Raw genomic sequence first — 26841 nt, 5'->3', positions numbered from 1 at the left:
CATCAAACAGAGAAGCAGCCCTCTTGCCAAAATCTGACACTGATTTGCTAATACTGAAAACATATTACAAGGATAAAAGCATTGCGAGTTCCTCCAAACAATGAACCCTCAAGCATCTTGATTGCTGGACCAGCCCCACTGAAATCACCCACCCAGAAAACTAGCACTCGGGCCCTTGAAAGGTCCTGGAGGACAGGAGAGGTGCCTGAGGACTGGAGAAAACCAAATGTCACTCCAGTCTTCAAAAAGGGCAAGAAGGAGGACCCAAGGAACTACAGGCTGGTCAGCCTCACCTCTATCCTGGGAAAGATGATGGAGCAACTCATTCTAGAGGTCATCATTAAGCAAGTGGAGGAAAAGAAGGTTATCAGGAGTAGTCATAGAATCATAGAATCATAGAATGGTCAGGGTTGGAAGGGACCTTAAAGATCATCTGGTTCCAACCCCCCCTGCCATGAGCAGGGACATCTTCCACTAGACCAGGTTGCTCAGAGCTCCATCCAACCTGGCCTTGAACACTGCCAGGGAGGGGGCAGCCACAGCTTCTCTGGGCAACCTGTGCCAGTGTTTCACCACCCTCATGGTGAAGAATTTCTTCCTCATATCTAATCTAAATCTGCCCTCTTTTAGTTTACAGCCATTCCCCCTTGTCCTGTCACTAGACACCCTTGTGAAAAGTCCCTCTCCATCCTTCCTGTAGGCCCCTTCAGGTACTGGAAGGCTGCTATAAGGTCACCCCGGAGCCTTCTCTTCTCCAGGCTGAACAGTCCCAACTCCACTAAGGGGAAATCATGCTTGACCAATCTGATAGCTTGCTACCATGGCATGGCTGACTAGGTAAATGAGGGGACAGCAGTGGATGTTGTCTACCTTGACTTCAGCAAGGCTTTCGACACAATCTCCCATAACATCCTCCTAGGGAAGCTCAGGAAGTGTGGGCTGGATGAGTGGTCAGTGAGGTGGATTGAGAACCGGCTGAATGGCAGAGCTCACAGGGTTGTCGTCAGCGGTGCTGAGTCTAGTTGGAGGCCGGTAACTAGTGGTGTCCCCCAGGGGTCAGTACTTGGCTCAGTCTTGTTGCTGAAGCAACAACCGAAAGTCACCCCAGAAGAGCAATGATGGGTGCATTGCTATGTGCCACTGCTTTGCATGGGTTCACTGGGGGGGGAAAAAAAAGAAAAAAAAATTAAAGGTTGGAGGCCTTATCTGGAGCTGTAAGAGAAAAATTAAGTCAGTCAGTAACTGCGCCAGGCTATGCTGACAGCTGTTAAATCCTGGAGTCAACGTGCTCCTACACGCTGGAGTTAGCATGTCTTACGATGGTCCCATCTTGTGCTCAGGAAATCCGTAGTGTGCCCTGCAGACCTGGCTCTGTAGAGCAAGGCACACTCCACCTGCCAGCGCCAGCAGTGAGCTGACTACAGAGAATCCCGAAAGCCACGGAAAGCCCACAAGGTTGAGTCCTCTTATGCTGGAGAAACAGAGCGGTAAATGTTAGAGCCGCTCTGAAGCTAAGACAGAGACTTCTCCAAGAGCAGATACCCAGCAGTGACAAGCCACCGGGACTGTGCTAAACTACTTATGGATGCACGGCTGTCGCTGATGGGCAGGAGCTGTGGAGATGGCTCCACATTCCCCAAAACCACGACACATTTCTAAGCTTTCTTAAACCACTACAGTTGAGACATACTATAAGAAAGAATGACTAGGTCAGTATGTCCAAAACTTTCATTTAGTCTGCATTTCTCTGGTGTGGCCACATCAAAATATACACCTACCACATGCAGAGGCTTTTTGGTTTCATTTCTCCGATCAAAATGCAAACCTAAGCAAAAAAAATAAGAACATAAAAGGAGGCCTCCACATATGTTTTCATAATTCAAGGAAACCTGCAACTAGTCCTAGTTTTAAAACACTCTAATCAACAGCAGCCTGTCCTGCGATGGGCCAGTTTAGAAAAAGGATTTCAGAACCTGGCACAAATCTTTTGCTACAGCCAGACAAAAGGAAAACAGTGGATGGCCTCTCACTTCTCCGGGTCCTTGCTCTTCTGCCTCACTTCAGATTAATTTTTTGGTGACACAGGCACAAATGCTAGGTATGTCTTTGGTGCTAGGTATAGAATCATGTGGTGGCAGGACTTGGTTCATGTTCCCTTCTGGCAGACCGGTGATGGTTTTTGCTACCTTCTTGTTCTCCTCTAAACAGCTGTAAAACTTAGTCAGGCTCTCCTGCATTTCTCTTTGCCTGCTCCACAATACTGCTCCGTGTTTCCAAGACCTTCTTTCATCTGGCTGTCTCCTTCTTGCCAGTTTTTCTTTGTGCTTTCTCCACCCTGTAGTTCTGACAGACCCTGATTACTAGAGGACAATGATACCTTGTCTGCAGGTGAACAATGTCTTATCTTGATTTTTACAGAGTGTAAAAGCTCCTGGGAGCTAGTGGATGGGTCAAAGGCCTTCTTTACATATGGGATTACCAAAAACTACTACTTTGTGTGACTTTATTTTGGGGTTTTTTTGTCCTGTTGGGCATTCTTTTTTCTAGGAAGGCATGTAGATAACGAGGAACTATCCTCAGTGCTATGCAAAAGAGTGAAATTTGAGGCAGACACAGTATTACCATCTACTTCTGGTGAAACTAGAACAGGGGAAAGGAAAAAAAAAGGCAAGGAAAGAGTTTGAGTTGTGACAGGATGTAGAATCCAAACAGGCTGGAATAAACACAATTAGCACTTTAGCAAATAAGAAAGAAAAAGTGGAGGACAGAGGGGTTCCCCTCCTATTTCACCCTTCAATTCCTTGAGATCCTGTGGTGCACAGAAGAAACAGCCCCAGTTTGAGGCAACATGTTAGCTGCTTCTTGCCTCTTTTGCCCAGAGCAGAACTGCAGAGAGCAGCCAGGCAGTCTGCAGGCTCTGCAAACCGCTGTTCAACAAGACAACGAAAGGACTCACAGCAACTCGGAGCCTTCTGCACTTTTACTTCACTTGGTTCACCGTTCCCCAAAACAGCAAAGTTCCCCCAAAGCTGTCACCAAGTGACTGTCAGTTTTGCTTGCACCCTTCACCTTACGCCTTACGCCGTAACCACAAGGCCAGGTTTTGCTGTCATTTCTCCGTGAGGTCAAATTCCTGGCTGACCCTTAGACATCATGGTACCTGCATCACTGGATGTTCACACTTTGTGCTTCAGTTCCTGTGGCTTCTCTGAGAGTTCTAAGAGCCTTGAGCTAGGGTTTGGGGTTTTTTTTGGTTATACGCTGTTCTCTCTCTTCTACTCGCAGTATGTGGCTGTGTGTTTCTGCCCTCACTACTCTGCCTCCATCTCAGAGAGAATTTTTTCTTTTTCCTATCAGATGGTATCCTTCCTTAATCCTCATTCATCCACTGCTTTCTTTGTCCTCCTGTTTCAAAAGACCTCCTCTTGTCCCAGGGAAGGAGACACTTTTGAGCATCTGTCAGGCTTGGGTAGGAAAGCCTGGCTTCCCAACATTCATACAGTAACAGAGAACATTTCTGGAAATCAGAGCAGCGGAGGAACAGGTTTTTTGACACCACACCTACTGTTTCCCATTTTCGTCTGCATTACTTGTTACTTGAAGGATAAACTCTAGGATTTCTGTAGTGTTTTTGACAAGGGGAATTTAATACAACATCTGAGTTTTAATTTAAGAACGGTGGCCATATTCCTTCATCTGCTATCACTGACACCTGTCTTCATGTTCGCGGAGCCATGTATGCATAAGTCAGGAGTCGTTTCAGATACACAATGCACACGCACAAGCCCACCAGTCCTTAGCACTGGCCCTCCACGGCACTCAGAGTGAGCACAGGAGCAGATCAGAAGCATGAAGCAAACGTCATAAGATTTTTTCCCAGGCTCACAGAACAAGCAATGCAGACAGGAACGGAATGCCCTTTGGAAAACCAGTATAAAAGGAGCTGTAAGAAACAACTCAAGATTACATTTAATGAATGGGCAGGAGGATCCTATTGGTTCTTTAACACAAGTAATTTCCCCCTCCCCAATTTCCATACTTAAGCAGAGGTTAAAGTGTGAAACTAAGTGAAGTGGCTTAGAACAAGGTTTCACAATAGGACATGTGCTAATTTAATAGGTCACTGCTGCCAAAAAGAGGAGATCCTATGCACTCATCCTATGTCCTCCCCTTTTCTTGCCACCTACCATGAGACAGCTGTTGTTCCTATCCAACTACATGCAGAGTGAATTCAGCTGACCACCTCTGGAAATTAGCTCAGAAGCAGCAAGGGGTGTCTTTTGCTGTGTCAGCAAGCTGCATGAGTTTATAGTGCAGTCAGATGAGTGACAGAGAAGGAGCAATGGGGGAAGAGAGAGAGCTACACCGAGGTGGCTAGAAAGGGAGCGAGACCTTTCTGGTGACGGGGAGCTGGCACTGACACACACATCTCGCAGAACCAAACCTTGCAGCTCTGGTTATATGTTCTACGTGGTGCTCCTTATGAGAGCGTAAACAGTTCACCACCCTCACCATCCTTCTCAGCTGCATGGTCCTGCTCTTCTGTAACAAGCCCTACTTCTTTCCCAGCCTGACTCAAATCAGGGAACCAAAACTGCTGAAACAGGGCAACAGTTATTTTTCCAGCTACCTCACTTCTAATTTCAGCTGTAGCACCGCGCGGCCAAGTAGGCAGCAAGGCCAGTTCATTGGGGAGGACACTAAGGAAGTGCAAATAAGAGGAAGATGACCCTGGGGGTCTATAGCGAGCACTGCTACAGACCCAAAGGCCTAAAAGCTTTGTCACTCTTGCAGAACTGATTTCTACCATTCTAATGATATCACAGTTGTGACAGTGCCAGTGACTCACAAAATCATCCCACAGAAGACAAGATCCTCTGGCTGTTGCCTGCAAAATTAAGCAAGGAATTCTATGCCAAAGGTACAAGTTCAAGCTTACTGGGAGTTTACCAGACTGGGACAACTGAAGTCACACATAAACCTAAATAGGAAACGAAGGGAAGAAATTCTTGCTTCAGCTGCCTGCTTTACAGAAACTGAATGTGTTACCGACACCTACCCTTCAAAGCATTACAGAGTCATCTAAGTCACAGGCTCCTCCAGAGGTCTGGTAAGGGTCCGGACAACATGAGGTTAAATGTCTCAAACATTCGTCTAAGGTGCTAAGGTGAAGGACAAAGCCTGTGAGTGTTGGATACAGGAGCGTTGTACGTATCTTGTGCCAATAAGCACCGGACCTGAGCAAAGGCCCTGCTCATCCTGGTGCCTGGCAGTCTGGTGCTAAACCAGCCAGGTGACGTCTGGACCGAGGGAGAGACCTTCACAGCCCGACGCTGCTCTGGTAAAGCTCAGCAGACCATTTCTCATTGCCTCCGTACCCAACTCCCTTTTTACAGCTAACAAGCCAATAGTGCTGCATCAAGAAGAGGTCAAACAGAGGTAACTGCGGCACGGGGAGACTGCGGCCACAAACTCCATTCAAGACCAAAAAGACTTGCCCCCCCCCACCTGTAAGGAGACGCATGCTAATTTACATGGAAAGCGAGGCTAACAGCCTATAACAGAAAAGGTCGTTATCACCAACTAATTAACTGGCATGAGAAGCAAGAAGCTCAGCTAAGGGGAGGGGGCTAACTACCTACAAAAACTGAGAAAAATCGCTGAAAAGGCAGCACCCCCCAGGACTCGGACCTCCCTTTGCTGGCAGGATCAACGCTGGCCCCAGGACTGGTGTTATCCTTTTATGTCTTCTTCTTCCTCTTTTCATCTCTAACTTTTCTTTTCTGTCCCCCCCTTATGTTCTTTTCCTTCTCCTTTGAAACTACAAAAGCAAGGCTTATCATAACCATACCACAGTAGCTTGTGTATCATACTCGTACTACTGTAGTTTTCTTGTTGTAATTGCACTACCCTAGTTTGCTTGTCCTAACTGTACCACCGTAATTTGCTTATCATAATCGTGCCTCAGTAGCACACTTGTCATTATTGTGCATAACCATGCCTCCGTAGTTTGCCTGTCAGAATCGTGCCACCGTAAGTTGATTTACCATAATCATGAATAAATCTTGCAAAGTGATATGGGATCTCTGGTGTCATTTCACCTTAATACAACCAAGGGGATCGGTGAATCTGAGTCCCTCTCTTTAGTGGAGTGGGGCATTTAATCACTCTCATTATTGGGGTGTGACAGGCTTCTAGTCCAGTCTCCTGCTCCAAGCAGGTCCCGTTAGAGCAGTTTGCTCCGGGTCGTATCCAGTCAGGTTCTGAGTATCTCCAAGCATGGAGACTCCATAACCTCTTCGGGCATCTGTTCCCTATTATCTTCATGGCAAGACATTTTTTTTCCTTTTACAAAGCTGGAACCTCCTGTGTTGCAACTTGTGTCCATTGCCTGTTGTCTTTTAACTGTGCACCTTCGAGAAGAGTCAAACTCTGTCTTCTCCACCCTCTTCTATTATCTAGTTTGACAGAACCTTCTCAAGTCTGAGCACAGCTCTGTCCCAGAGCTTGTACATCATGCTCTTCAGTCCTCTACCCCTCCCCTAGGCTTCCTCCAGTATGCCAGCTTCTCTCTTCTTCTGGGGCATCCCAGATTTGACACAGTACTCCCAGGGTGGTCTCAAAAGGGTTGAACAGAAAGGAGCCATCACCTCGCTCAGCTGGATTACTATAGTCTTGCTAATCCAGCCCAGTATGTGGTTGGCCTTTTTTGCTGCATGGGCAGTCTGGTGACTCAGTTTCAGGAGTCCTGAGGCAGAAGAAACATCTACCTGTTTCAGGCTGAGTTTTCTGGAGTCCTTAGCAATCCGATGTGTACTGTCAAAGGAGCTAACAACAGCAGAGAGGGCAAATGGATCTTCCTTACGACAAGCAGACCACAGCCACCAAACATCTGAGATGATCAAATATTAAAGAGGTGCGGAAATACCCATTATAAAGTTAATTTCTTCAAGAAAGGATTGGGAAGGCTTCTGTTCCTGTTTAGTCCTCTGCCCAAGGGCTCTCTAGAACACCTATGTCTGCTCTTCCTTGCACGTCTAAGGCCATGATTAGTTGCTACAATGAACACAGGCTGAGGGTATTCTGTAAAACTAATTTGTAAATCAAAAAGCTCTCTGTCCGTACCATGCATTTATTCAATACACAGTACAGGATAATTTTGTGCCAGCAACTACAACTGCATAGCAGAAGACAAAGCGTCCCTGCAGCCTTCCCCTGGTCTCAGCCAGACCCAGCAAAGTGAGTACCCTGCAGAGAGACCTTACTGGGAACCGGGAAGTGATCCAGTAGGGCACACCAGCTTCACCCACATTACAGCCTACGTATCTCGGACACCCAAAGCCGTACAGGTACAACGCCCTACCTGCTGCTCCAGGCTCTCTGCTGCACGGCCACCCAGCCCCACTTCCCAAAAGCCTCCTACAGGGCTACAAGGAGGGGGGGCTGGGGGTCCTGGGGCTGCAAACAGCAGAGGCAGGGACGAATCTGCCTCCTCCTACAGAACGGGCCACAGAAGGGATAGCTAAAATCAGGAGCAAACCCAACGAGCACGCTGCAGGCCAGGGTGGTCCCTGGGCTGGGGAGAGCAAATGAGGTGCGTGGTGCCCCTCCTAAAGTGGGCAAAGCTCTGCCTCGCAAATTAAAACCAGTCCCTCTGCCAAGGAGTCAGACCTCCAGGCAGACGCCCTCGGTCGGGTCAGATCACAGTCGTTATAACATCATATTTATCACACAGATTCTGAGTTACCACAGACTTTTCTTTACAGTTTTAGTTACTTCTGACATACTGTGAGCTGACACATTGTCCTGACCCGAAGGGTTACCCAGCCTGTGGGTGTGTGGAGGTTGTGACTATGGGTTCGCTGGAGTGCATGGTACACCAGGACATGGAGGCTTTTATCCCCAAAATTTCTCTGCTTTATTACAGATTACCACAAATACCACACAAATCACCACTAACAAGTAAACTATTGCAAAAAACCCACCAATTGCAAGAATACCTATGATTAATAAAGTGAATAGATATATATCAAGCTATCACAAATTACTACCAGCAATCAATAATACAGTATCAATCAACAGTATATTAAGAACGAATTGGATAGCAACAATCAACATTATAGCAACAACTAGCAACATCAACAACTGTACTCCAAGGTCACTGCAGTGCATACTGCTAGAATAGTGTGAGAGCTACCTTCATGGCCCAGCTCTGAAAACCAGCTCCTCAAAATCTCTTTGAAGCTGTGTCTTCACAGCGGCAGAAAATAACATTTTTTCTCATGTATGAGCCCTAATGTAATTGGAAAGTGGCATTTACACAGTTGTTTGGTACTGGAAATATACTATAAGTAAGTTCACTCTTCATGAAGAAATACTGTGTCAGAACTCCTCAGGATACAGAAACGACCCCAGAATTCCAGCAGCATCGTTCAGAGTTCTCAGGGAAAAGGCACAGGCACTACATTTCAAAATGTTTTATAAACTGTGTGGTATTGGTATTTACCAATGAACAGTGTCAGTCTTTTCTCTGCAGCTTTACACAAGGTGGCTCTCACTCTAGTTTTAAACCTGGCTGATGCTCCTTCGGGATGGGAATGAGCAACTCCCTCTGTGCTGGGGATTGCTGGCACTCAGATCCTTCACGCAGCAGGCAGGGGGGCAAGCCCCACATCTCTACGTTGCAGATCAACCTTTCCATGACCAACTGTCCAGGATATCGTATCTCCTGGCAGATATCGTATCTTCTCCTCTCTTCTGCTTCAAGGAGGCTTTTCAAAGCTGATAGTTTCTAGCTTGGTGCAGAGTGCGGCACCGAAATGGCAAGGTGTTAGAAAAGAGGAAAACTCTCGAGGCCACGCAGGTCGCAGGGGGTGATATCAAATCAGAGGCCAGCACTGAGTGCTGTTTGGAGCAAATGTAGCTGCGATCATCAGCATTCAAGAAGAGAATATGCTGAGCAGCTATGCAGGTAGTGAAGTCATAGATCATTTGCTAGGAGCTGGCTTGTCCCTGCTGGTCCCTGGCAGAAAATGGCATCACTCATTACCATTGGCATTTGGAAATCTGTGCAGAAATGAATATGGCTCTAAGCTCCTCCTGTCCTGGACAAGATGGCCTTCTATCACAAGGAAGGTTTTTGTGGGTTCCTGACAAAAGGAGAGCCGTTTCTGTTCTCTCACCCTGTTATGTCTCTGGGGGACCATCAATGGACAACATCTGCTGGGTCTCAGGGTGCTTTCAAGGCCCAAAAGGTGCAGTGAGGGGTGTTCTGCTTGGCATTCTCTAGCTCTCTTTTTTAACCCTCTGGTCCTTGCCCTCACTCTGTTTTTGTCCTTTTTCTTCTGTAATAAATGGTTTTCTCTCCATTCTCTTTTTTTCTTGCTCCTACCTCATATTTGAGGCACGAGGCAGCTTTTGTTTTTATTAAGGATGTAAAAACCACCCCTATGGATGGAAATACACAGCAGAGACAGTGGCTGGGAAATGAAGAAGGACTGGACCGCCACACTTTCTCCAGTTCAGCTGGAGAGATATGCTGAGTACTATAGCAGCAGGATCATGCACTCCTGCTCCTAGAGAGCTCATTTCCTGGTCCCCATCAGCCCCCCTGCATGAGAAGAAGCAGAAGCAGGACAGCTACCGTCACCACCACAACCTCACTACAACCACAGGAACTGCCATACTACTGCTGTGGCTCACGCCTCCATCCCCAGCGGCAGCGGGATGGTGATCTCCTCGCCACCCCGCACAACGAGAGTCAAGGGCCACAACTACACACTGTCACCTCGGCCCACATGTCACCTACAGAGCGGCGAGCTGCTGCTCCATTCCACCATACCCCACAAACACCGACACCGAAAGAAGGAAGGACAAAGTGGAGTCCCCTCCGAGCACGTGCTCCACAACGTTCTGTGCCTTCCACTCCTTGATCCCTTTCCCCTCTGTTTTGGTTTGGTTTTTCTCGTAAAGAAAACAGGAAGCAAAAAAAGGTATTACTCCATCCTTACAATGAAGAGATACTATTTTGCACTAGGCAGCTGACTGGCAAACATTGCTAGCTCCTTTCATAGCCCTTACAGGGCAGTATTTGTCTCACCAGCTTTTCTTCTGCAGACCATAAATATAGATGTGATGCAGCTGGCTACGCTGGCTGCAGAGGAGATGGAGAAAGGGATGCTGGTAACTCCAGGCTCGCCGGAGAACAGTCCTTCAGACTGCACTGCACTGATGTTCCTGTGCATCTGAGGAGTGCCACAGTTAAAGAAGTCATCCATACTCTGGTACAGTTTGCTTTCCACCTCATTCTCCGTGGGTCTCAGCTGGCAGGTGAGAAAGAGATGGAAGAACAGTTTGTTGTCATCTAGCTGCATTTCTTACTGGCCGTTCAACACAGTCTCTTGGATTGCTTTGGAATACTCAAAAAAATTACAAACAGGAATTGATTTAAGGACAGGAAATTAAAATTAGGGAAGTGTTTATTTAACATCCTAAACCAAGAACTTTAAGAATCATTAAACTGCATTCTTATATTGAGAGGACAAAGTATTCAAACAACTTGCAGACCACGAGATCGCAGCCCTTCAACAGCAAATCTACTTCGAGAAACTTGTTCTGCAGTTTCCTTTTCATACAGACATCTGATTGTTGAAATTTATCTCGTGACAGGAAGGATTAAACACAAGACTGGGACTTCTCCTTTTTTTCTTCTGCCTATAGATTCCCTATGTAGCCATGAGGACTGCAGCCCTCTGCACACTGATTCTCACCTGTGAAATGTGGATAACAATCACTTCTCTCTCTGGCCTATGCAGACCTTTTGTATTGAGACTACAAGCTCTTTCTGGCAGAGATACCTGTTGCCTTAAGTATTTATCATACAGAATCTTGCCTAGGACCTCAATGTGAAAGAGACAGATATTCTAGTTTTATAGCTATGCCTGGTTTCCAAACCACTAGTAGCACTTTTCCCCCACCTCATCAGCCACTCTCATTGAACGCAAGTATTTCAAGCAGCAATAGGTAAAGTAGTACTCATATATGCCGTGCATGCCAATTATTTTTCCCCATCTCACTCTGATTTTGAGTATTTACGTAATAAGAATTACTTTCAGTTCCATAATACGCCTAATCCACCAGCAGACCTAACTTGGCTACGCCGCTTAAGTAATTAATTTAATATTGTCTGGGGTGGAAGAGAAGACTACTGACAAAGCAAAATTTTTAGGCTACCCTAGATTATTTAGGTGATCAAGGACTTCAACAGACAGTGAAGAAATGCAGATGCCTAAACAAGACACGTGAATTGACCTTACAATGACAAGTGACATTTTATGTCAAAAAAATGTAGTTAATGCACTATTGTGCGTGGAAAAATATTCATATGGTTCTAAACAATAAATGTATCAATGCAAGAAAAGGACTTTGCTGCCAGACGGACAGTTCAGTGATGATGTACTGCCAATGTAGATCTGCTGTCAAAACCGCAAGCAGGCTTATATGACACTTAAAGAATATGGCGAAGGATAGCACTGATGATATTCCAATGCCATGTAAACCAGTGGCGTACTGGTTTCCTTCTCAGCACATACTCGTCATACCATGAGATGGTCTGATCTCTCTGCAGACACATTACCCCACGCAGGTCTCTCACTGCACTTCTCGTAGAAGATCCTTCTCCTGTTTCTCATATAACATCCTTCTCTTGTTTCGGTCCACCAGGGAGGACAGTACTTCTCATTGGAGTACCTTCCAGCAAAACAGCAGGCAACGCTGGGAAGAAAAGCTGTTAAACCAATAAAGATTAGGAAAATAAACCTTTCTGAGCAGTCCAAATGTTATTCACGTCTTTGATGGAAGGAGCCCAGTTCCACCAGTCTCAGCCGTGAGACAACTGAACAGGAGGCTGCACAGGAAACCGAGCCGAGCAGCTCTGTCAAGCCCTTGTCAGGATGACTCACCACTTCGAAAGTCACAGGTGATCGCTGCGCGCGCTTCTTTCTGCTCCTCTTTGGTCGAGGATGGACCTATCAGTAGAAGCAGTGGAGGTCTCTGGCTGATGATGTAGCTGCATGGTCTCGTTTCAGTTCTGGCCTCTAAGAGCTTCCTGCTGCAGATGCACAGCCTGCAGACATTTTGGGGAGAAATTTCTGATGCCTGCTACGCATATGGGGGACATGAGACCAAACTCAACTGACAAAATCTACAGTTGGACTTCTTTGCCATCTTTTCTGGTTTGTGGCTGCAAATGGTGAGTGACTTATCAAGGTAGCAAACATGATGCTTGCTCTATGGTGAATCTCATACTACCTGTAAAGAAATTATGCACTTTCCTGCAAGATAACATTTACAGGAAGTGCAGCTGCTAATCGTTATTGATGGCCAGACCATGAGGTTCTACAGATAAAGCCAAATAAGCTTCTTGATATCATCGGAGGTTTCCACCCTCATCTCCTGTCATGCTTATTTTTATATTTTTATCCGTTTTATTCAGCTTACTACTGTTAATTGTTTTCATGCTGTGAAAATGCTATGGTGCTTTCTCTTCTGTACTCCAACCCTCCCTACTTATTTCTGTCCTCCCCCGAGTAATTTTCAGTGTTAAGACTGTCAGTTCTTGAAGATAGGGGCTACTTCTTCTATGACATAATAACAATGCACAAGTGCTACAGATAAGTAAATAACAACCCTAGTGAATACTAGCCTCACCATAAATACAAACATAGCTGATATCGTAGCTGGATTCCTTTCTCTTGTCCCTCCTATTCCAAAACATTCCAAAATAATGCTTTGCCAGACTTCTGCAGCTGACTGACAGAGCTTTTTCGGCATAAAAGACCTAGCTGGCTGACATAAGCAGCATTCTCAACCCGGCACTTCATAGAAAGCTTAGTGCTTCTCAAATACTACCTTAACTTCTGCAGTAAATACAATCTGCTAATACCTTTGTCAAACACTTTCTAAAGGAGACTAACTTTTTAAATGTTCTTAACTACTAAGCAAGCATGATGTCCCATAAGCCACTGAAAGTTATTTCTGCTACATTCACCCTTCTTCTTTTTCTTTCATTTTATTGTCTAAACCACGGATATTTCCCATACTATTTTTACTCATCTGACTATCCAGTAGCGTGCCCTGGTTGCCAAGAAGGCCAATGGGATCCTGGGATGCATTAAGAGGAGTGTGGCCAGTAGGTCAAGGGAGGTTCTCCTTCCCCTCTACTCTGCCCTGGTGAGGCCCCATCTGGAGTACCATGTCCAGTTCTGGGCTCCCCACTTCCAGAAAGATGAGGAGCTACTGGAGACGGCGGAGGGCTACGAGGATGATGAGGGGTCTGGAGCATCTCTCCTACGAGGAAATACTGAGGGAGGTGGGCTTGTTTAGCATGAAGAAGAGAAGGCTGCGAGGGGACCTTATAAATATCTTAAGGGTGGGTGTCAGGAAGATGGGGCCAGACTCTTTTGAGTGGTGCCCAGCGACAGGACAAGGGGCAAGGGGCACAAACTGAAGCAGAGGAAGCTCCGTCTGAACATGAGGAAGAACTTCTTCACTTTGAGGGTGACGGACTGCCCAGGGAGGCTGTGGAGTCTCCTTCTCTGGAGATATTCATGCCCCGCCTGGACAAGGTGCTGTGCAGCCTGCTGTAGGTGACCCTGCTTCGGCAGGGGGTTGGACTGGATGACCCACAGAGGTCCCTTCCAACCCCGAACATTCTGTGATTCTGTGATTCTGTGATTCTGTGACTAGTTTCACGTTATACAACAGAAATGTTCGCAACTTAAATATAAGCAACTGCATTTGTCTCTCCAATCTAACAATTTCACTTCGAGAATTGCAGGAACTTCTCGATACCATCCTGAAAATACATCACCTCAAAAAGTAACAGGCGCTAAAACAGTAAAAATTTTATAACTATTAACAAAGAAACGTATTGTTTTTCTGTTGAACACAGGACTAATGAAAAATAAACTTCAGGAACAGTAAGCAAAAAGCAAATCTTTCAGTACGTTCCTCCTCCTTCTTTACTGGCAGGATTCCAACGGTACAGAGGCATACAGAGATCAGGAGGCTTTGGGGGAGCACAGTCGAAACATGACAAATAAGCTGTGTGTTTTGCTGCTTGAGAGGTACTTATCAGTGCAGGGTTAGTAGCTTTAAAAATGTAAAAAAACCCACAACATTAATTCAGCTCCTTTTCTAACAAACGGATTGGCCCAGTTCAGTGGGCCCTTAAGAAACACTCGTCTGATGTCACACGCAGACTTTACGAAGAGTTTCCAGAGCACCCCAAAATGCCAGAAATCAATGTTTTCTCTGGGGTACAAACGCCTCAGGGTCTGACTGAAAATTTTGAACTCGCCAACGGTTCCTTCTACTGACTGGTGAGGGAGCTGGAGATGATCTGACAAATCGACCCAGAGCGGGGTAAATCAGTCCGCCCCGGTCGGTGCAACGGCTGGGAGATCGCTGCAGGGCTGGGAGCCGGCACGTGGCCGTTGAACTCGGATGTCTCTGCAGAAGGGTGCTGTGTCCTACGTGTGTACTCTGCCTCCGGATTTCTGACACGCAGTGACAATTCTCCTTGCGTAACTTGGATGCTATTCATCAGAATAGTTAAAGGTAGCGTGTCAGTGGGCGATAAAAGGTGATCGGAGACTCTTTGTGGTGGCAGCGAGCAGCAGGTGGCATCGCAGAATCCAGCTGTAACTTTCTGAGCCAGTCCCATGAGACTCTTAGTATTGCAGGGGCCAATATTTTTTCCAGAGAAAATAATTTCTTTTATAAAATGCCGTGCTTCGAACTCAGAATGCTTGCATTTTCTCCCTACATCATTGCAATATTTTAAAGTCATTTTCCAGCGATTCAGTTTGGAGGGTACATTTGTCTTTTGCCTTTTTCCTTTAAGAAATTCCTGCCTTCCGTTTCAATCTTCATTTTCTAAAGTGTGGGAACATTCCATGAAACCAAATACAGATAGAAAAGAATAAATATATGGCCCTTGCAGTGCCTTATGGAAGACGCTTTTTTCTTGCAAAAATAAACATTTCCCATTTCTGAGCAGCTGTCCTCAGCAGCCCGACAGCCTCCAGGGATGTCCATGGGAGTCACCTGCGCAGATGAATTTGCAGACTTACCGTCGCAGGGGCCCGTACGCCCCAAGCTGGTAGGACATAAGAAAGGAGAGCCAGCAGCTGAGCGCGGGGCGGACCGGTGTCCCACTGGCACTCCATCTACGCGCCACATTCTGCTGGGGTGTGAGGAGGAACTCTGCTCCTCCAAAATCATCCCGAACACTCGGAGCAAACGCTCAACTAGTCTATTGGTAGTCCAGCAGCAGCCCTCCCTCGCTGAAGCGTGAAGCTGAGGTGGTGGGAGCCTGCCGAATCCCGCGTCCTCGACAACAGCAGCAGGCTGCTCGCTCTTCCGTCTGGAGGTGTCTCAGCCAAACTGGTCAGGGAAAGTAAAGGTTGAGCATCTTGGTTGTAAGCATCTGTGGTTAATAACTACAGCAGCTTTGGAGCATCAGATGATTCACAGCTGAATATGCTACAGGTTCTCAGGGGAGTTCTCGAGGGGACCTAATATACACTTACAAATATCTGCAGGGTGGGTGTCAGGAGAATGGGGCCAAGCTCTTTTCAGTAGTGCCCAGCGACAGGACAAGGGGCAACGGGCACAAACTGAGGCACAGGAAGTTCCGTCTGAACATGAGGAAGAACTTCTTCCCTCTGAGGGTGACGGAGAACGGGAACAGGCTGCCCAGGGAGGCTGTGGGGTCTCCTTCTCTGGAGATATTCAAGACCTGCCTGGACAAGGTCCTCTACAGCCCACTGTAGGTGACCCTGCTTCAGCAGGAGGGTTGGACTGGATGACCCACAGAGGTCCCTTCCAACCCCTACCATTCTGTGGTTCTGTGAGTTTGTCAGCCTGGAGGGTTGCTCACAACTGGCAGAAGTATCTTCTGTGTTAGTGGGTAAGTGTGAAAAGAGTACCCGCGAATGCTCTGTGGTTAGAAGTCACAGCAAGTTATTTTTGACCTCAGTGGCAGGCAGGACTGAATGGCAAGAGCGCGAGCTACTTTTTCGGAGTGAATGAACGGCAAAGAACCGGTTCTTAGAATCATGGCTGTGCATACATTCGTATTCTGCTGTCTCCCTGCGTGCAAAATCCCCTCTGTACGAAACAGGTATCGGAGCTCCCTGCGGCCCTGATTCCACACCCCGCTCTCATTCTCTGCCCCTCTGGACTCAGGTCTCGCAAAACCTCGTGAAGTGTCTGCAGCTCGTGCTCTCTGGACCCGTCACCTCTTCCCTCTCCTGTTCGCCCTCTCCTAGGAATCCTCGGTTCCCTGACTTCCCTGCAGCCCCTGTGCTTTAAGGCTTGTTCGCCCTTATCTTTTGGATTCTTCATCACCCTTTTGCCTGTTTCTTCTCAAGTGTCGTCCTGGGCGTGCTGTCAATTTCTATTTATGGAAGTATAAAGTTTATATGGCTCTTTACCTGCAAATATAAACACCTGGAGACAATTTTCAGCAACTGACTACTGCTCAAAACCCTTGCCAATCAAAATAACTGGAGGCTGCAATGAAAGCACGAGGTGTAACCCTCCATTCTCGTGGTTTTCTCTTTAAGGTTTTCTCCTGAGGCGCAGATGGACGCCCGTTTTGGACAAACCGTCACTGAATTCCCCGTCTGCCTCGCGCAGAAGGGAGCCGTGTTCCTCCGGCCGTTTGAACGCGCAGCGCAGCCGGGACCCGTCGCCAGCGAAGCAGGGACTGCGCGTAGCGCGCCAGACGTGACGCCCGCGCGGCGTGGCAGCCCTGCTGAGATGTGCGGCCCTGTCTTCTCACGAGCAACGCTACGACTTGGGACACACCTTCACCCGCACCGCTGGCAAGCCAGAACCGGCGGGCTTGACGCTCTCCCGGGCGAGGCAAATCACCCGCCGGGTTTTCCGAAGAAACCCCAAGTTTTAGGCGGTCAACATTCAAACGCAGCGGCAGCAGGAGCCTTCTGCCTTCGCCGGGGGTCCCTTCGGGGCCAGCCCCGAGATCTGCTGACGCCGGAGAACGGCAGCGGGACCTGGCGGGGGCCAAGTTCTTCTCCCGCCATTTTCCCATTTCCCTTTTCCGTCCCGAAGCGTCACACGCCTTGGCACCGACCCCACGCACCGTGACAAGGGGGGGGTCCGGGTCCCCCCCGCTGCCCCCCCCGCCGCCGAGGCCCGGCGCTGCGGCAGTTCCGGCCCCGTGATCTCCGCAGCCGGCGGAGCCGGGGCTCCGCACCCATGGGGCGCCGAGGGGGCGGCGGCGACGGCTCCCGGGAGCCGGGGACGGGGACCCGCAAAGGTGAAGGGGCGAGGGGAGAGGGGGGGGACACACGCACACACTTCGCGGGGGGCCCCGCGGCCGCAGCCGGGCGGGGAGCCGGGAGACCCCGCCGGGGGGAGAGGGGCCGCGGGAGTGCGTCCCGTCGGGGCGGGGGGCTGCGCAGCCCCGGGGGAGGGGGGAGCGGCGGGGCTGGGCGCGGAGGCTGCTGCCCCGCGGCCTCCCGGGAGCCGCCGGGCCGCCAGAACCTCCCCCCTCCCCGGCCGGGGGGCCGTGGAGGGGCCGGGCCGGTGGAGGAGCCGCCGTCGAGGGGGACCCTCCCCCCGGAGCCCTTCGGGGGCAGCTGGTCCCCTGCCAGCGCCTGCCCGGCTGGACGTGAGACGCGGCGGTGGCAGGTCGGCGGGCCCTCCCCGCCTTGAACCCAGCTCCCTGCTGGGGAGAGAAGGAGACCCTGAAAAGCGGTCGCTGTGGGATGAGGGTGGATGGTCCTCAGGAGAAGTTTGGGGCTCCAGAGCTGATGACTTGTCTTATTTCTCCTACCCGTGCCGTGTTTAGGCATCAGGTCAACCTCGAACTTGCTGCCTTCACCCTTGTTCCATGCTCATTTCTTTCTTTTTCGACCGCTTTGCAGTGTTGGGACCTGCCTCGCTATTGGGTTAAGTTCTGGATGATGTAATTAAAATTCAGAGTAATTCAGAGTACTTGTTAGCTAAGTAGCTTTGTAATGCTTTTAAATGTCACACACTTCCCGGTCTTCAGCTCTGCTCCCAGCCAGCTCTCCACGGAGAGCGACGTCTTTTGGAACTGCTTAGAATTGTAGAATCGTAGAACAGTTTGGGTTGGAAGGGACCTGTAGAGGTCATCTAGCCCAACCCCTCTGCCATGATCAGGGACACCTTCCACTAGATCAGGTTGCTCAGAGCCCCATCCAACCTGGCCTTGAATGTTTCCAGGCACGGGGCATCTACCACCTCCCTGGGCAACCTGTGCCAGTGTTTCACTACCCTCATTATAAAAAATTTCTTCCTTATATCCAGTATAAATCTACCCTCTTTTAGTTTTAAACTGTTATCCTTTGTCCTGTCACTACATGCCCTGTTAAAAAATTTGTCCCCAACATAAGCTTAATGGGTCCTGGGCTCTACTCCCCTGTCAGCTGCTTGTGTGTTTTTTTTAAATTCCTCACACTTCTTTTTTCAGGTCTATTCTCAAATATCTGGTTATGGCAAGGTGTTGCCGGCGTCCTTACTGCTGCTGTCATTTTGATTTTGTGTATTCAGTTTGGTAAGTGTGCAAATAATTTAAAAAGAAAATACAATTAGCCTTGGAAATTAACAGAGCTTTAGGTTGTCAGAAGTCCGTGAAAACCTCAGAAGGTTTGTTCGGAACTTGCCTTATCTCAAAGGTAAATAGATATCTCATGACACGTTGTTTATAACTGTGGTCAGGTGCTGGAGAAAGGACTTCTCTAGCTGCAGTGGCATTAGGGAGTGCTCAGTTCAGTCCTGCTGTACTTCTGGCGTTCAAGTTCGTAACCTCGCTGTTGGTCTTAATCCAAGTTCAAGAAAACAGATAACAAATGGAAGATTGTTCTTTGCAGCCAATCTGTAGTCCTCCAAAAAATGATGCTATAATAAACAAAGCTATTAATTCAGCTGCGAGGAAGCAACACTTGCAAAAACTATAGTTGTCAGAAATACTTAAGTTGTAGAAGAGTCCTTGGAGGATACGTTATTATCACCTTCTTAGCTACCTCTACCAGCTTGCCCCTGATCATCACTATAAAGGTATGGCAGCAACAATAAGGAGCCAGAGTATATCGTTAGTTTACAATAATTATTTCTGCTGGACAGAAGTAATATTGCTGTGGTTAGACTTAGGTGATTTCAGGTGATGCAGTCAGAAAGCAAACTAAAAAGCTCCAGAAACCTTTTCCAGCTGGAAGAAATAGGTAGATTGTTTTTTATCTTTTCGCAGTAAACCGTTCTTCGGCCAAAGATTTTCCTGTCTGTCCTTCCGTGGAGCTCTGTCCGTCGGGTTGGCTGTATTTCCAGAGGAAGTGCTACTACCTCTCGGAGAGTGAAGCTGACTGGAACTACAGTCAGAGCCTCTGCTCTTCGCACAATGCTTCCCTCTTGGTGATCGAAAATCATCAGGAACTGGTAAGGGAACAAAAAGGGGGTCCTGGTTTCACCCCGTCTCACCTCTAGGGAGCTGCACAACAAACCTGTGAGTTCTTCCAGCCTCTTACGCTGGGCAGTTTGAAGGCTGATGCAGAGACTGTGACGAGTCGCAGCTTGCAGGAGGCTGCGTGCCTCCTCTCCCTGCAAACAGCAAATATCAGTTTTAGCAGCTGATATTTCAGAAAATGCCCGAGGCCTATCTGAGTTCAGTTTGGTCCTGCTCACAGCTATAAATACTCCAGTTGAAGGCAACTATCAGGGTAAACACCGTTGCTTCTCATTTGTCTTTAATTAGGCAACTGTTATCTCATAGCAAGACAGGTTAATGCGAACCAAGTCGTTAGATATGTTAGTGTTGACCATTGGAGTTGGAAGATAGTTACCCTAACCACAGCTTGGAGCATCTTTTTCTGTATTATACTACAATATTAGGAAAGATGCACCTAGCACAAAGACCTAGGAGAATATATTCTTCCATATCTGTTACAAACCTGGATATTTTAAAACAGCCTCTCTCTAGGTCAGTCAACCCTATGACAGTCACCAGTATAACGGGTGTACTGGGTGCAGACATCAGTTCCATTGCACACACTGGGGCAAGGATCTTCCTTAACTAATCTCTAAAATCTCTTCCACAAATCCTTGCTAGCTGATAATAATAACTCAGTATGATGAAGACATATCAGTGATGGAGAAATACATTAGCTGCAAAGGTGTTCATCGTTCTTTGAAGACTTTCTTGTGGAGAGACAGTGAAATGATGCATTTGCAGTTCCATAGCAGTCTTTAATATTCAGTAGCATGCTTGCATTCTCCTAGTTGGCATTTCTGTCAATAGAATATCTGAGTGCTACAGGGATCCTGTCTCACAATTAATCCCTTTGATCTCTGATCAAGTTGTACGTTCTCTTTCAGTGATGTGGATCGCACAAGATCCAGATGCTGCAGTACTCTATAGATTTGATTTTTAATATTGTTTCTTCTGTGAGAAAGGCAAGATAATTGTTTTGCTTTCTAGCCCTGGATCAAAGTCTTTGCATTTGATAACTAGATGGAACGTGAAAAACTTCTTTTCTCATACAGATTTATTCCTACAGAGTTTTATGATGAAGATAACAAAGCAAGACCCGTGGATTGGACTCCATAAAAGAAATGAAGAGTTCTTTTGGGTAAATGGGAGAGCATTAGACAATAAACTGTAAGTCAATGTTGAGAGTTTTTGCTGGAGGTACTAGATTATAGTGGAGTAAGAAAGGATAACTGATACAGATATAGACAGTGACTTGAAAGAAATACCTGTGATGATGTTGAAGGGATGTCTATGGAGAGAGCATACGATACGATAAAGATTTCACATAGCATTGTTAAAAATCCGACGGATGAAAGTTAGGAGATAAATTTGTAACGCCAGGTTCAGAAGCAACGTGAGACAGGAGCTCATGGTAGCAGTATAGCAAAGTGAAAGTTAAACCAAGAGACCACCAAGATACTAAAGCAATGGGGGGAGGAATGGAAGATTACAGTAACACAAATTCCTCATTATAGAATAAATTTTGCAAAAGTGCAAACCTGCATGCAACCTGCATGAGGTTTGTAGTGAAGATATTTGGGAGGCTTCTAAGAGATGTTTTCATACTTCTTATAGAATGTGCCTGCAGAAAAGGCTGCTGGAGGGAAAGGTGAAGCTGTGAGTCTGTGTTGCATGAGCTGCTCTGTGGTCATGGCCCTGCGTTCTGTCCCACCAGTGTCAGGTGCGGGGCAGTTTGTCCCTCCCACCGACAACTATCCCATCTTCTCAGAGACTGCTGCTTCTCGTCCTGGGGCAGCTGCCAGCCGTAGTTGGTAGAATTATCAGTGACAGTAATAAGCATGGAGATTTCAGAAGTCTGAAATTAGTTTAAAAAGTGGAAAATTGAAGTATTCTTAAGTTTGTGACATTACTAGGGGCGTGTGACTGCAGTCATTTCATCCCCGAGACAAGGGCTTGACCTGATAAAGACCGTACGCGTGTAGTGTGAGATGTGAACAGCACATAGGCATCTCAAGCTGAAAACTGCAGTACTTCCCGCTCTTGCATATGCCCTGCCTGTGATACAAACATCCACCGATGCTGTCATTTTCAGTGACGAAGTTCTTCATGTTCTTAGACTTCTGTCTCTGTGCTTGCCTCAGACTGCCCCTCCTGTCTTTGGAAGGGCGAACGCCTCGGTGTCTAAGCTCAGTTGCTGCGAGAGTTGTGTTAACACTAGTGGCAATTTTTCCCTTGGCTTTTCCAGAGACCACACTGGTTTGGTCGGCCTGTTCAGAGACCACTGCAACACTTTGTTTGAAAACAGAGTTGGTGAAGGAGACCCTTGCCTCTTACACAGGGATGCCTACAGTGTTGGACCTGAGGTTCGCTTCCTGTTTTCCACCACCCACTTGACCACAGTGCCGTGTTCGGCTCTGAGGAAGAGGGAAATGAGAGAGGCATTTGTTCCACAGCTTCTGTGATGCATAGAAGGATGTGGAAGTCAAAGGTGGAGCCCGTCTTGATAGCGCAGCATCCTTGAGAAGGGCAAACTTGAATTCCAGTCTCTGCTTTAAGGGCATATTTCACGTTAAGCGACCACTAGACAAGATGCAGGAGTACTGCAAGTCCTAGATGTTGTATTCTGGGCCCCGGGTCCCATTAAAAAAAGGCATTCTTTGTGGTGTTCTCTGCAAAGCACAAGCTATCATCCTCCTGCGATGCCTTGCCCGTGGTGAATCCGGCTTTGTACAAAGAGAACCTGTGATCCCCGTAGTTCCCTCTGCTCTATTGCATTATTTGATTGTGGGCATCAAAGTAATTATGTTTTTACTTTTCCCCGACAGGATTGAAGTAAAAGGCTCTGGAAACTGTGCCTATCTTGAGTCAAAAGGAGTCTCGGCCTCTGGATGTTATTTAACCAGGAAGTGGGTCTGTAGCTTGAACATTAACTTAGCGCGATAAAGGTGGACAAAGCCACCACCCCTGACACTTAGCGCTCTGATGTGATGTCTACATGGGCTATGTCTGTACTCTGGGACCTGGGAACGCATCTCAGCTCCTGCCTGGAGATGAATAACTTTCCTGGTAGCCAGAATTCTCCACCCGTGGAGGAAGGCTCTGTTTTTTGACGATGTCATTTAAATGGCTGGCTTCAGCAGCATTTCCTTGCCCCATTTTTCTAGCTGCTACTCAGCCTGTAATTTCCTTTCTTTGCGTCATCAGTATTTCCTCCATTAACTCTTCTCTTGCAGGATCCTTAGCAGCTGCTCTTTCTTTTCCTTTTTGGTGTGCAGTCGGAGGTAACTGTTCTGCTCTTCCCCCGGGCAAGCTCTGTGTGCAGGGATGGCTTGCGAAGTGGGTCTGCCTGAAGGTCTGCTGGTGCCGCTCAGATACAGGGTGGTGCAGAAGCCAGCATTGTTGTTTCAGACAGGATCATTGCCTGTTTCCCTCTCGCAGTTTGATGGGGTGCATCTTGTCCGACTGCATTGCATTCCGTGTTTTGTTACTGTTATTTTACATTAATCTTGTTAAATCAGCTTGACAGTGTTATCGCTGGGATTTAGGAAGCTGCATTGCACCTACAGTTCTCCTTCCCACAGCACTTACCTTAGTAGAAAAAAGTCAGAATAGATGGAGTATTTATTTGCCTGAGGATTTGCACTGATGGCGAAGAGTCTGAACAGAAGAAGTAATAGGGAAGCTGCAGGCATTAATGTTGTAAAGTTAGAAATAGTCCTCAGTGCGCATAGGCAAAATCATGAGTAGAGAATAAGAGAATTAACAGCAAAGGACCTTTCTCCGTGGTTTCCTCGTGCCCTGTGCCTGTCGGAGCATGAGGCTTCCGAGCAAGCAGTACATTTCTGGATGGACAATCAGTGTTCCCTTCTTTCTGTGGGTGTATCATTTTCAGCAGCAACACCCAGCGCTGTTGAATTGCTGTGAGCCTGAACGGAACTAGGGCACAATCCCGCTGAACTCTGTCTGCTCGTGCCTAGCAGGTACCATGGAGATCAAAAGCAACGTTTGACCCAGGGGAAGCAAAGCAGCTGCTTTTCCTGGAAGGACTATTCCTATCGGGTTTCTAGAGAAGGAAGAATGGGGAATTCACGTCTATAGCAGGGCAAAATACTTCCCCGCTCGGAATAAAATCTGGACAATTGGGTTTCTTGTGGTCTGGATGCTGCAGAGAGGACCATGAACTCCACGAGACTTCTTGAAGGAGCAAGTGGAGCCCTTTTTGGAGGAGCCGCTAGAGCGCACTGTAGTTTCAGGGAAGGGAAGACAACCATGTCTTCTGTTTTAAGAATGTAACTTTGCACCGTGTTTGACCGGTTGGTTAGAGTGTCGTTGGTTCGTTGGGGGTTTTTTGCCCTATTTGTAGTTATTTTTGCCTTCACTGTGGTTTTGTGCAGATTTCATTGCTGTCCGGTTTTGGTCAGCATCTCGTTTATGCCTTTGGTATTTTCTGTGGCAAGAAGATTTTACTGTAAAAGTACCGTGCGGTATGGATTTTGTTAACAACTGGTGACTTTAAGTTGTTTATTTATATATGATCACTAATTTTGCTGAACTACACTTTTTTAATTGCTTGTATTCTTTATAGGCACAGTAACAGGACTCTACAGTATGAATAGCCTAATAATCTATGTGTTAATTTATATGTAACTAGTTGGGGGGTGTTATTCTGCAATGTTTTTAAATTAATTAGCTCTGAAGGATATGGTATGTGCAATAGTCCTGAAAAGATACTCAATAAATATCTTTACAGAGCCTCTGAATTACAGCCGTTTGTGTCTGAAGATTGTGCCATTAAAAGTATTTTCCAGCTCAGGCACCATTTGGAAAAAAAAATAATCACCAGACTGAAGCAAAATAAAATTTTCAGGTTTTGAATCTGAAAAGATCTTGAATGATAATGTTGGGGTTGACAAGAGACAAGACATTTGACCCCCAAAAATGCATTTCATTCTCTAACACTTCTAACACGTTTCTGCACTTCAAAATGCATCAGACTTTTAATGAAAACATTTAACTGAAATGCTGAAGTACTGCTGTGGAAATGCTGAAATGCGCATCGTGAACACACAGAGTGCAGTACCTTTGGGGGGAAACGTGGAATTTTTCGCAGTTGACCATTGCAAAGTTTTCTGAGCATTTGCAGTGGTGGCATACTAGAGGTACATGTCACAAATTTGATAGAAATTGTAAGGGGTAAGGAGTATTCGTGTACCATGTTGTGTCTTAGCCTTTCTTAGTGAGCTGATTTACCTGAATGCTTCCTTTAACTACAAAATAACATTGCTCTGACGTTTCTTTTCCATCCATGTCATCTATAGATTGAATCCAAAAATGGGAAATTTTGGTTCTTAAAGGAGGTTTTGGAGAAGCTGTGAGCACAGTAGGTTATAATCAAAACTTATGTTATCTGACTCTTAAGGGGTGCAATTAGCAGCTCCTTTCATATCCAAAGCCTGCCACGCTAAGAAATGAAGGATCAAGCTGCAAACTCACTTTACCTGGAGTGGGGTTTGATGAAGTACTTCAGTTCAATGGCCATTTCTTTTTTTTTTTTAATCAGTAGAATTACTCAAGATTTAGTGACTGCTTAAAATGTAGGTAACAGCTTCAGTGAGGCCCTGCAAAAACATGTTTAATCATGTTAGTAATAGCGAGAATGCTCAGATACGAGGTGTTTCATGAATATTGTTAAAACCCGACTACCACAATCAATTTGAGAGAAGCCAGCTCAGGAGCTGAAGTTTTTCTTGTTAAATTCAGCACGGCTCGAGAAACATCTACATAAAAACAGCAATTCGGCAGTCAGCTCCAATGGAGAAGGGTATGCTGTAAGCACCCTGAAATTACATTTTCTCAATGGGGAATATATCTGTATGTACAAAAATACATGTTATAGATATAGACAGATATATCTTATTTATTTCGGACTCTTTCCTTGACTTTACTTCTCTGTCCAGAACAAACAAACCAATCCTCTTCCCCACGCTTGTGCTGCACTGAGTTGGGGGATTTTTTGTTGTTGTTACTGTTTTTTTAATGTGAGAATAACAGCAGTTTTCCAGATTAGTCTTTAGCTGCTGATGCTGCATTCTGTAGGGTGTATCTGTGCTGGTTTTTCATCTGAAAGGAAGTCAGCCACACTGAAGGCACGGTTCACTTTTTAACCTGTAGCCCCAAAGTCCTTCTGAAGAGCCATCGTGCTGTGCCTGTGGAACACAGCAGAGCGCATCACGTGCTTGGCATGTCTTTCTGCTGGAGATCTCTACGCCTTTTCAGCTCTCTCTCAGACGCACCTACTGCCTTCCTGGCACCTCTGTCTGTCTGTAACTGAGTGAGGTGTTACCCGTCAGTGTCCGTCGATGGAGGGGTGTCAGTCTGTTGGTGTTACCGCATTGCTCATGAGCGCTTTGTTCCACGGCTGCCGTCGTGTGCGTGGTAAAGCCGTGGTACTTTACACCGAGAGCTCACGTGTCTGTTGGTTACTCATCACAAGTTGCTAGATGTTAACCACAACCCTCCGTAGGGGCACTAAACCTCCAGTGCAGGTAGGAGACAACGTACCTGGGAAAGCGCAGCGGCCTTGAATTGCGGGTGTCGTAGCAAAGATGAGCTGAAGGCTCTACGTTTCAAACGCTGTGTTGGAGTTCCTGCTCTCTCCCATTGCTAGTAAGGTAGATAATTCCAGTCTGTGCATTTTTTGTTGGAGTAGCACCTTGGGTTTTAATGTTAGGTTTTGGTTTGTTTTGTTTTTTCTCCAAACACGGCTAACCCGACATGGGTAGCTATAAAGTACATAAAATTATAGTAAAACTCTGGGAACTTAGAATCTCCCCCTGGCTGGCCCCGAAAGGGCCTTGAAGTCCCTTCTGCTATAAATTATTGTGTAATTCTATGAAATGAGGTAAGAATTCAGCATCTTATTATGGAAAGCACAACATAGTAGAGTTAACTTCAGGGGCATTTGAAGAGACCCTGCCTGAATTTGAATTATGGTGGGTAAAATGAAAATTTAAGCAATGCTGTCTGTAAGCACAGAGAAGCAGATTTGATACCTCTGCCAGTCAGCAGTATGTAAGTATGAGAGTGCCTCAGCTGCTTTGCCCTGCAGTCTGAGAATATGAGACTAGAGATTCACAGTTGCTAAAGGGGACTAATTTTTGAGCTTTCTGAATATTAGCTTTCGCATCAGAAGTATTTGATGCTTTATTCAGAGAAGAAGTTGGTTCAGTTACCAGTTGAATTGTGCAACCTGTCATGTAGGTAGGACTCAGATGTCCCATCCAGGAGATGGGACAGGGCTG

General features: G+C 46.8%; 1 protein-coding gene across 1 annotated transcript; it reads left to right on the top strand.

Annotated features, from left to right (window-relative positions):
* Nucleotides 1-17230: 17230 nt before the first annotated feature.
* Nucleotides 17231-24300, top strand: LOC142363944 (C-type lectin domain family 2 member B-like). Its single transcript, XM_075441622.1, has 5 exons — nucleotides 17231-17347; nucleotides 18527-18610; nucleotides 19304-19488; nucleotides 20607-20707; nucleotides 22366-24300. The coding sequence occupies exons 1-5, from the start codon at nucleotides 17287-17289 to the stop codon at nucleotides 22481-22483; spliced, it is 549 nt and encodes a 182-aa protein (XP_075297737.1). The 5' UTR covers nucleotides 17231-17286; the 3' UTR covers nucleotides 22484-24300.
* The last annotated feature ends 2541 nt before the right edge of the window (nucleotides 24301-26841 follow it).

Source organism: Opisthocomus hoazin, chromosome 1, assembly GCF_030867145.1.
Source record: "Opisthocomus hoazin isolate bOpiHoa1 chromosome 1, bOpiHoa1.hap1, whole genome shotgun sequence".
Lineage (NCBI taxonomy): Eukaryota > Metazoa > Chordata > Aves > Opisthocomiformes > Opisthocomidae > Opisthocomus > Opisthocomus hoazin.
This window is presented reverse-complemented; position numbering and strand designations above follow the sequence as displayed.

Bases quoted from the DNA above. Each gene is read 5' to 3' on its own strand.
- LOC142363944 (XM_075441622.1), top strand. From the start codon at position 17,287: ATGGGGCGCCGAGGGGGCGGCGGCGACGGCTCCCGGGAGCCGGGGACG. The intron at 17,348-18,526 runs GTGAAGGGGCGA...TTCTTTTTTCAG, and splicing joins GGGGACGGGGACCCGCAAAG to GTCTATTCTCAAATATCTGG. The intron at 19,489-20,606 runs GTAAGGGAACAA...TTATTCCTACAG, and splicing joins TCGAAAATCATCAGGAACTG to AGTTTTATGATGAAGATAAC.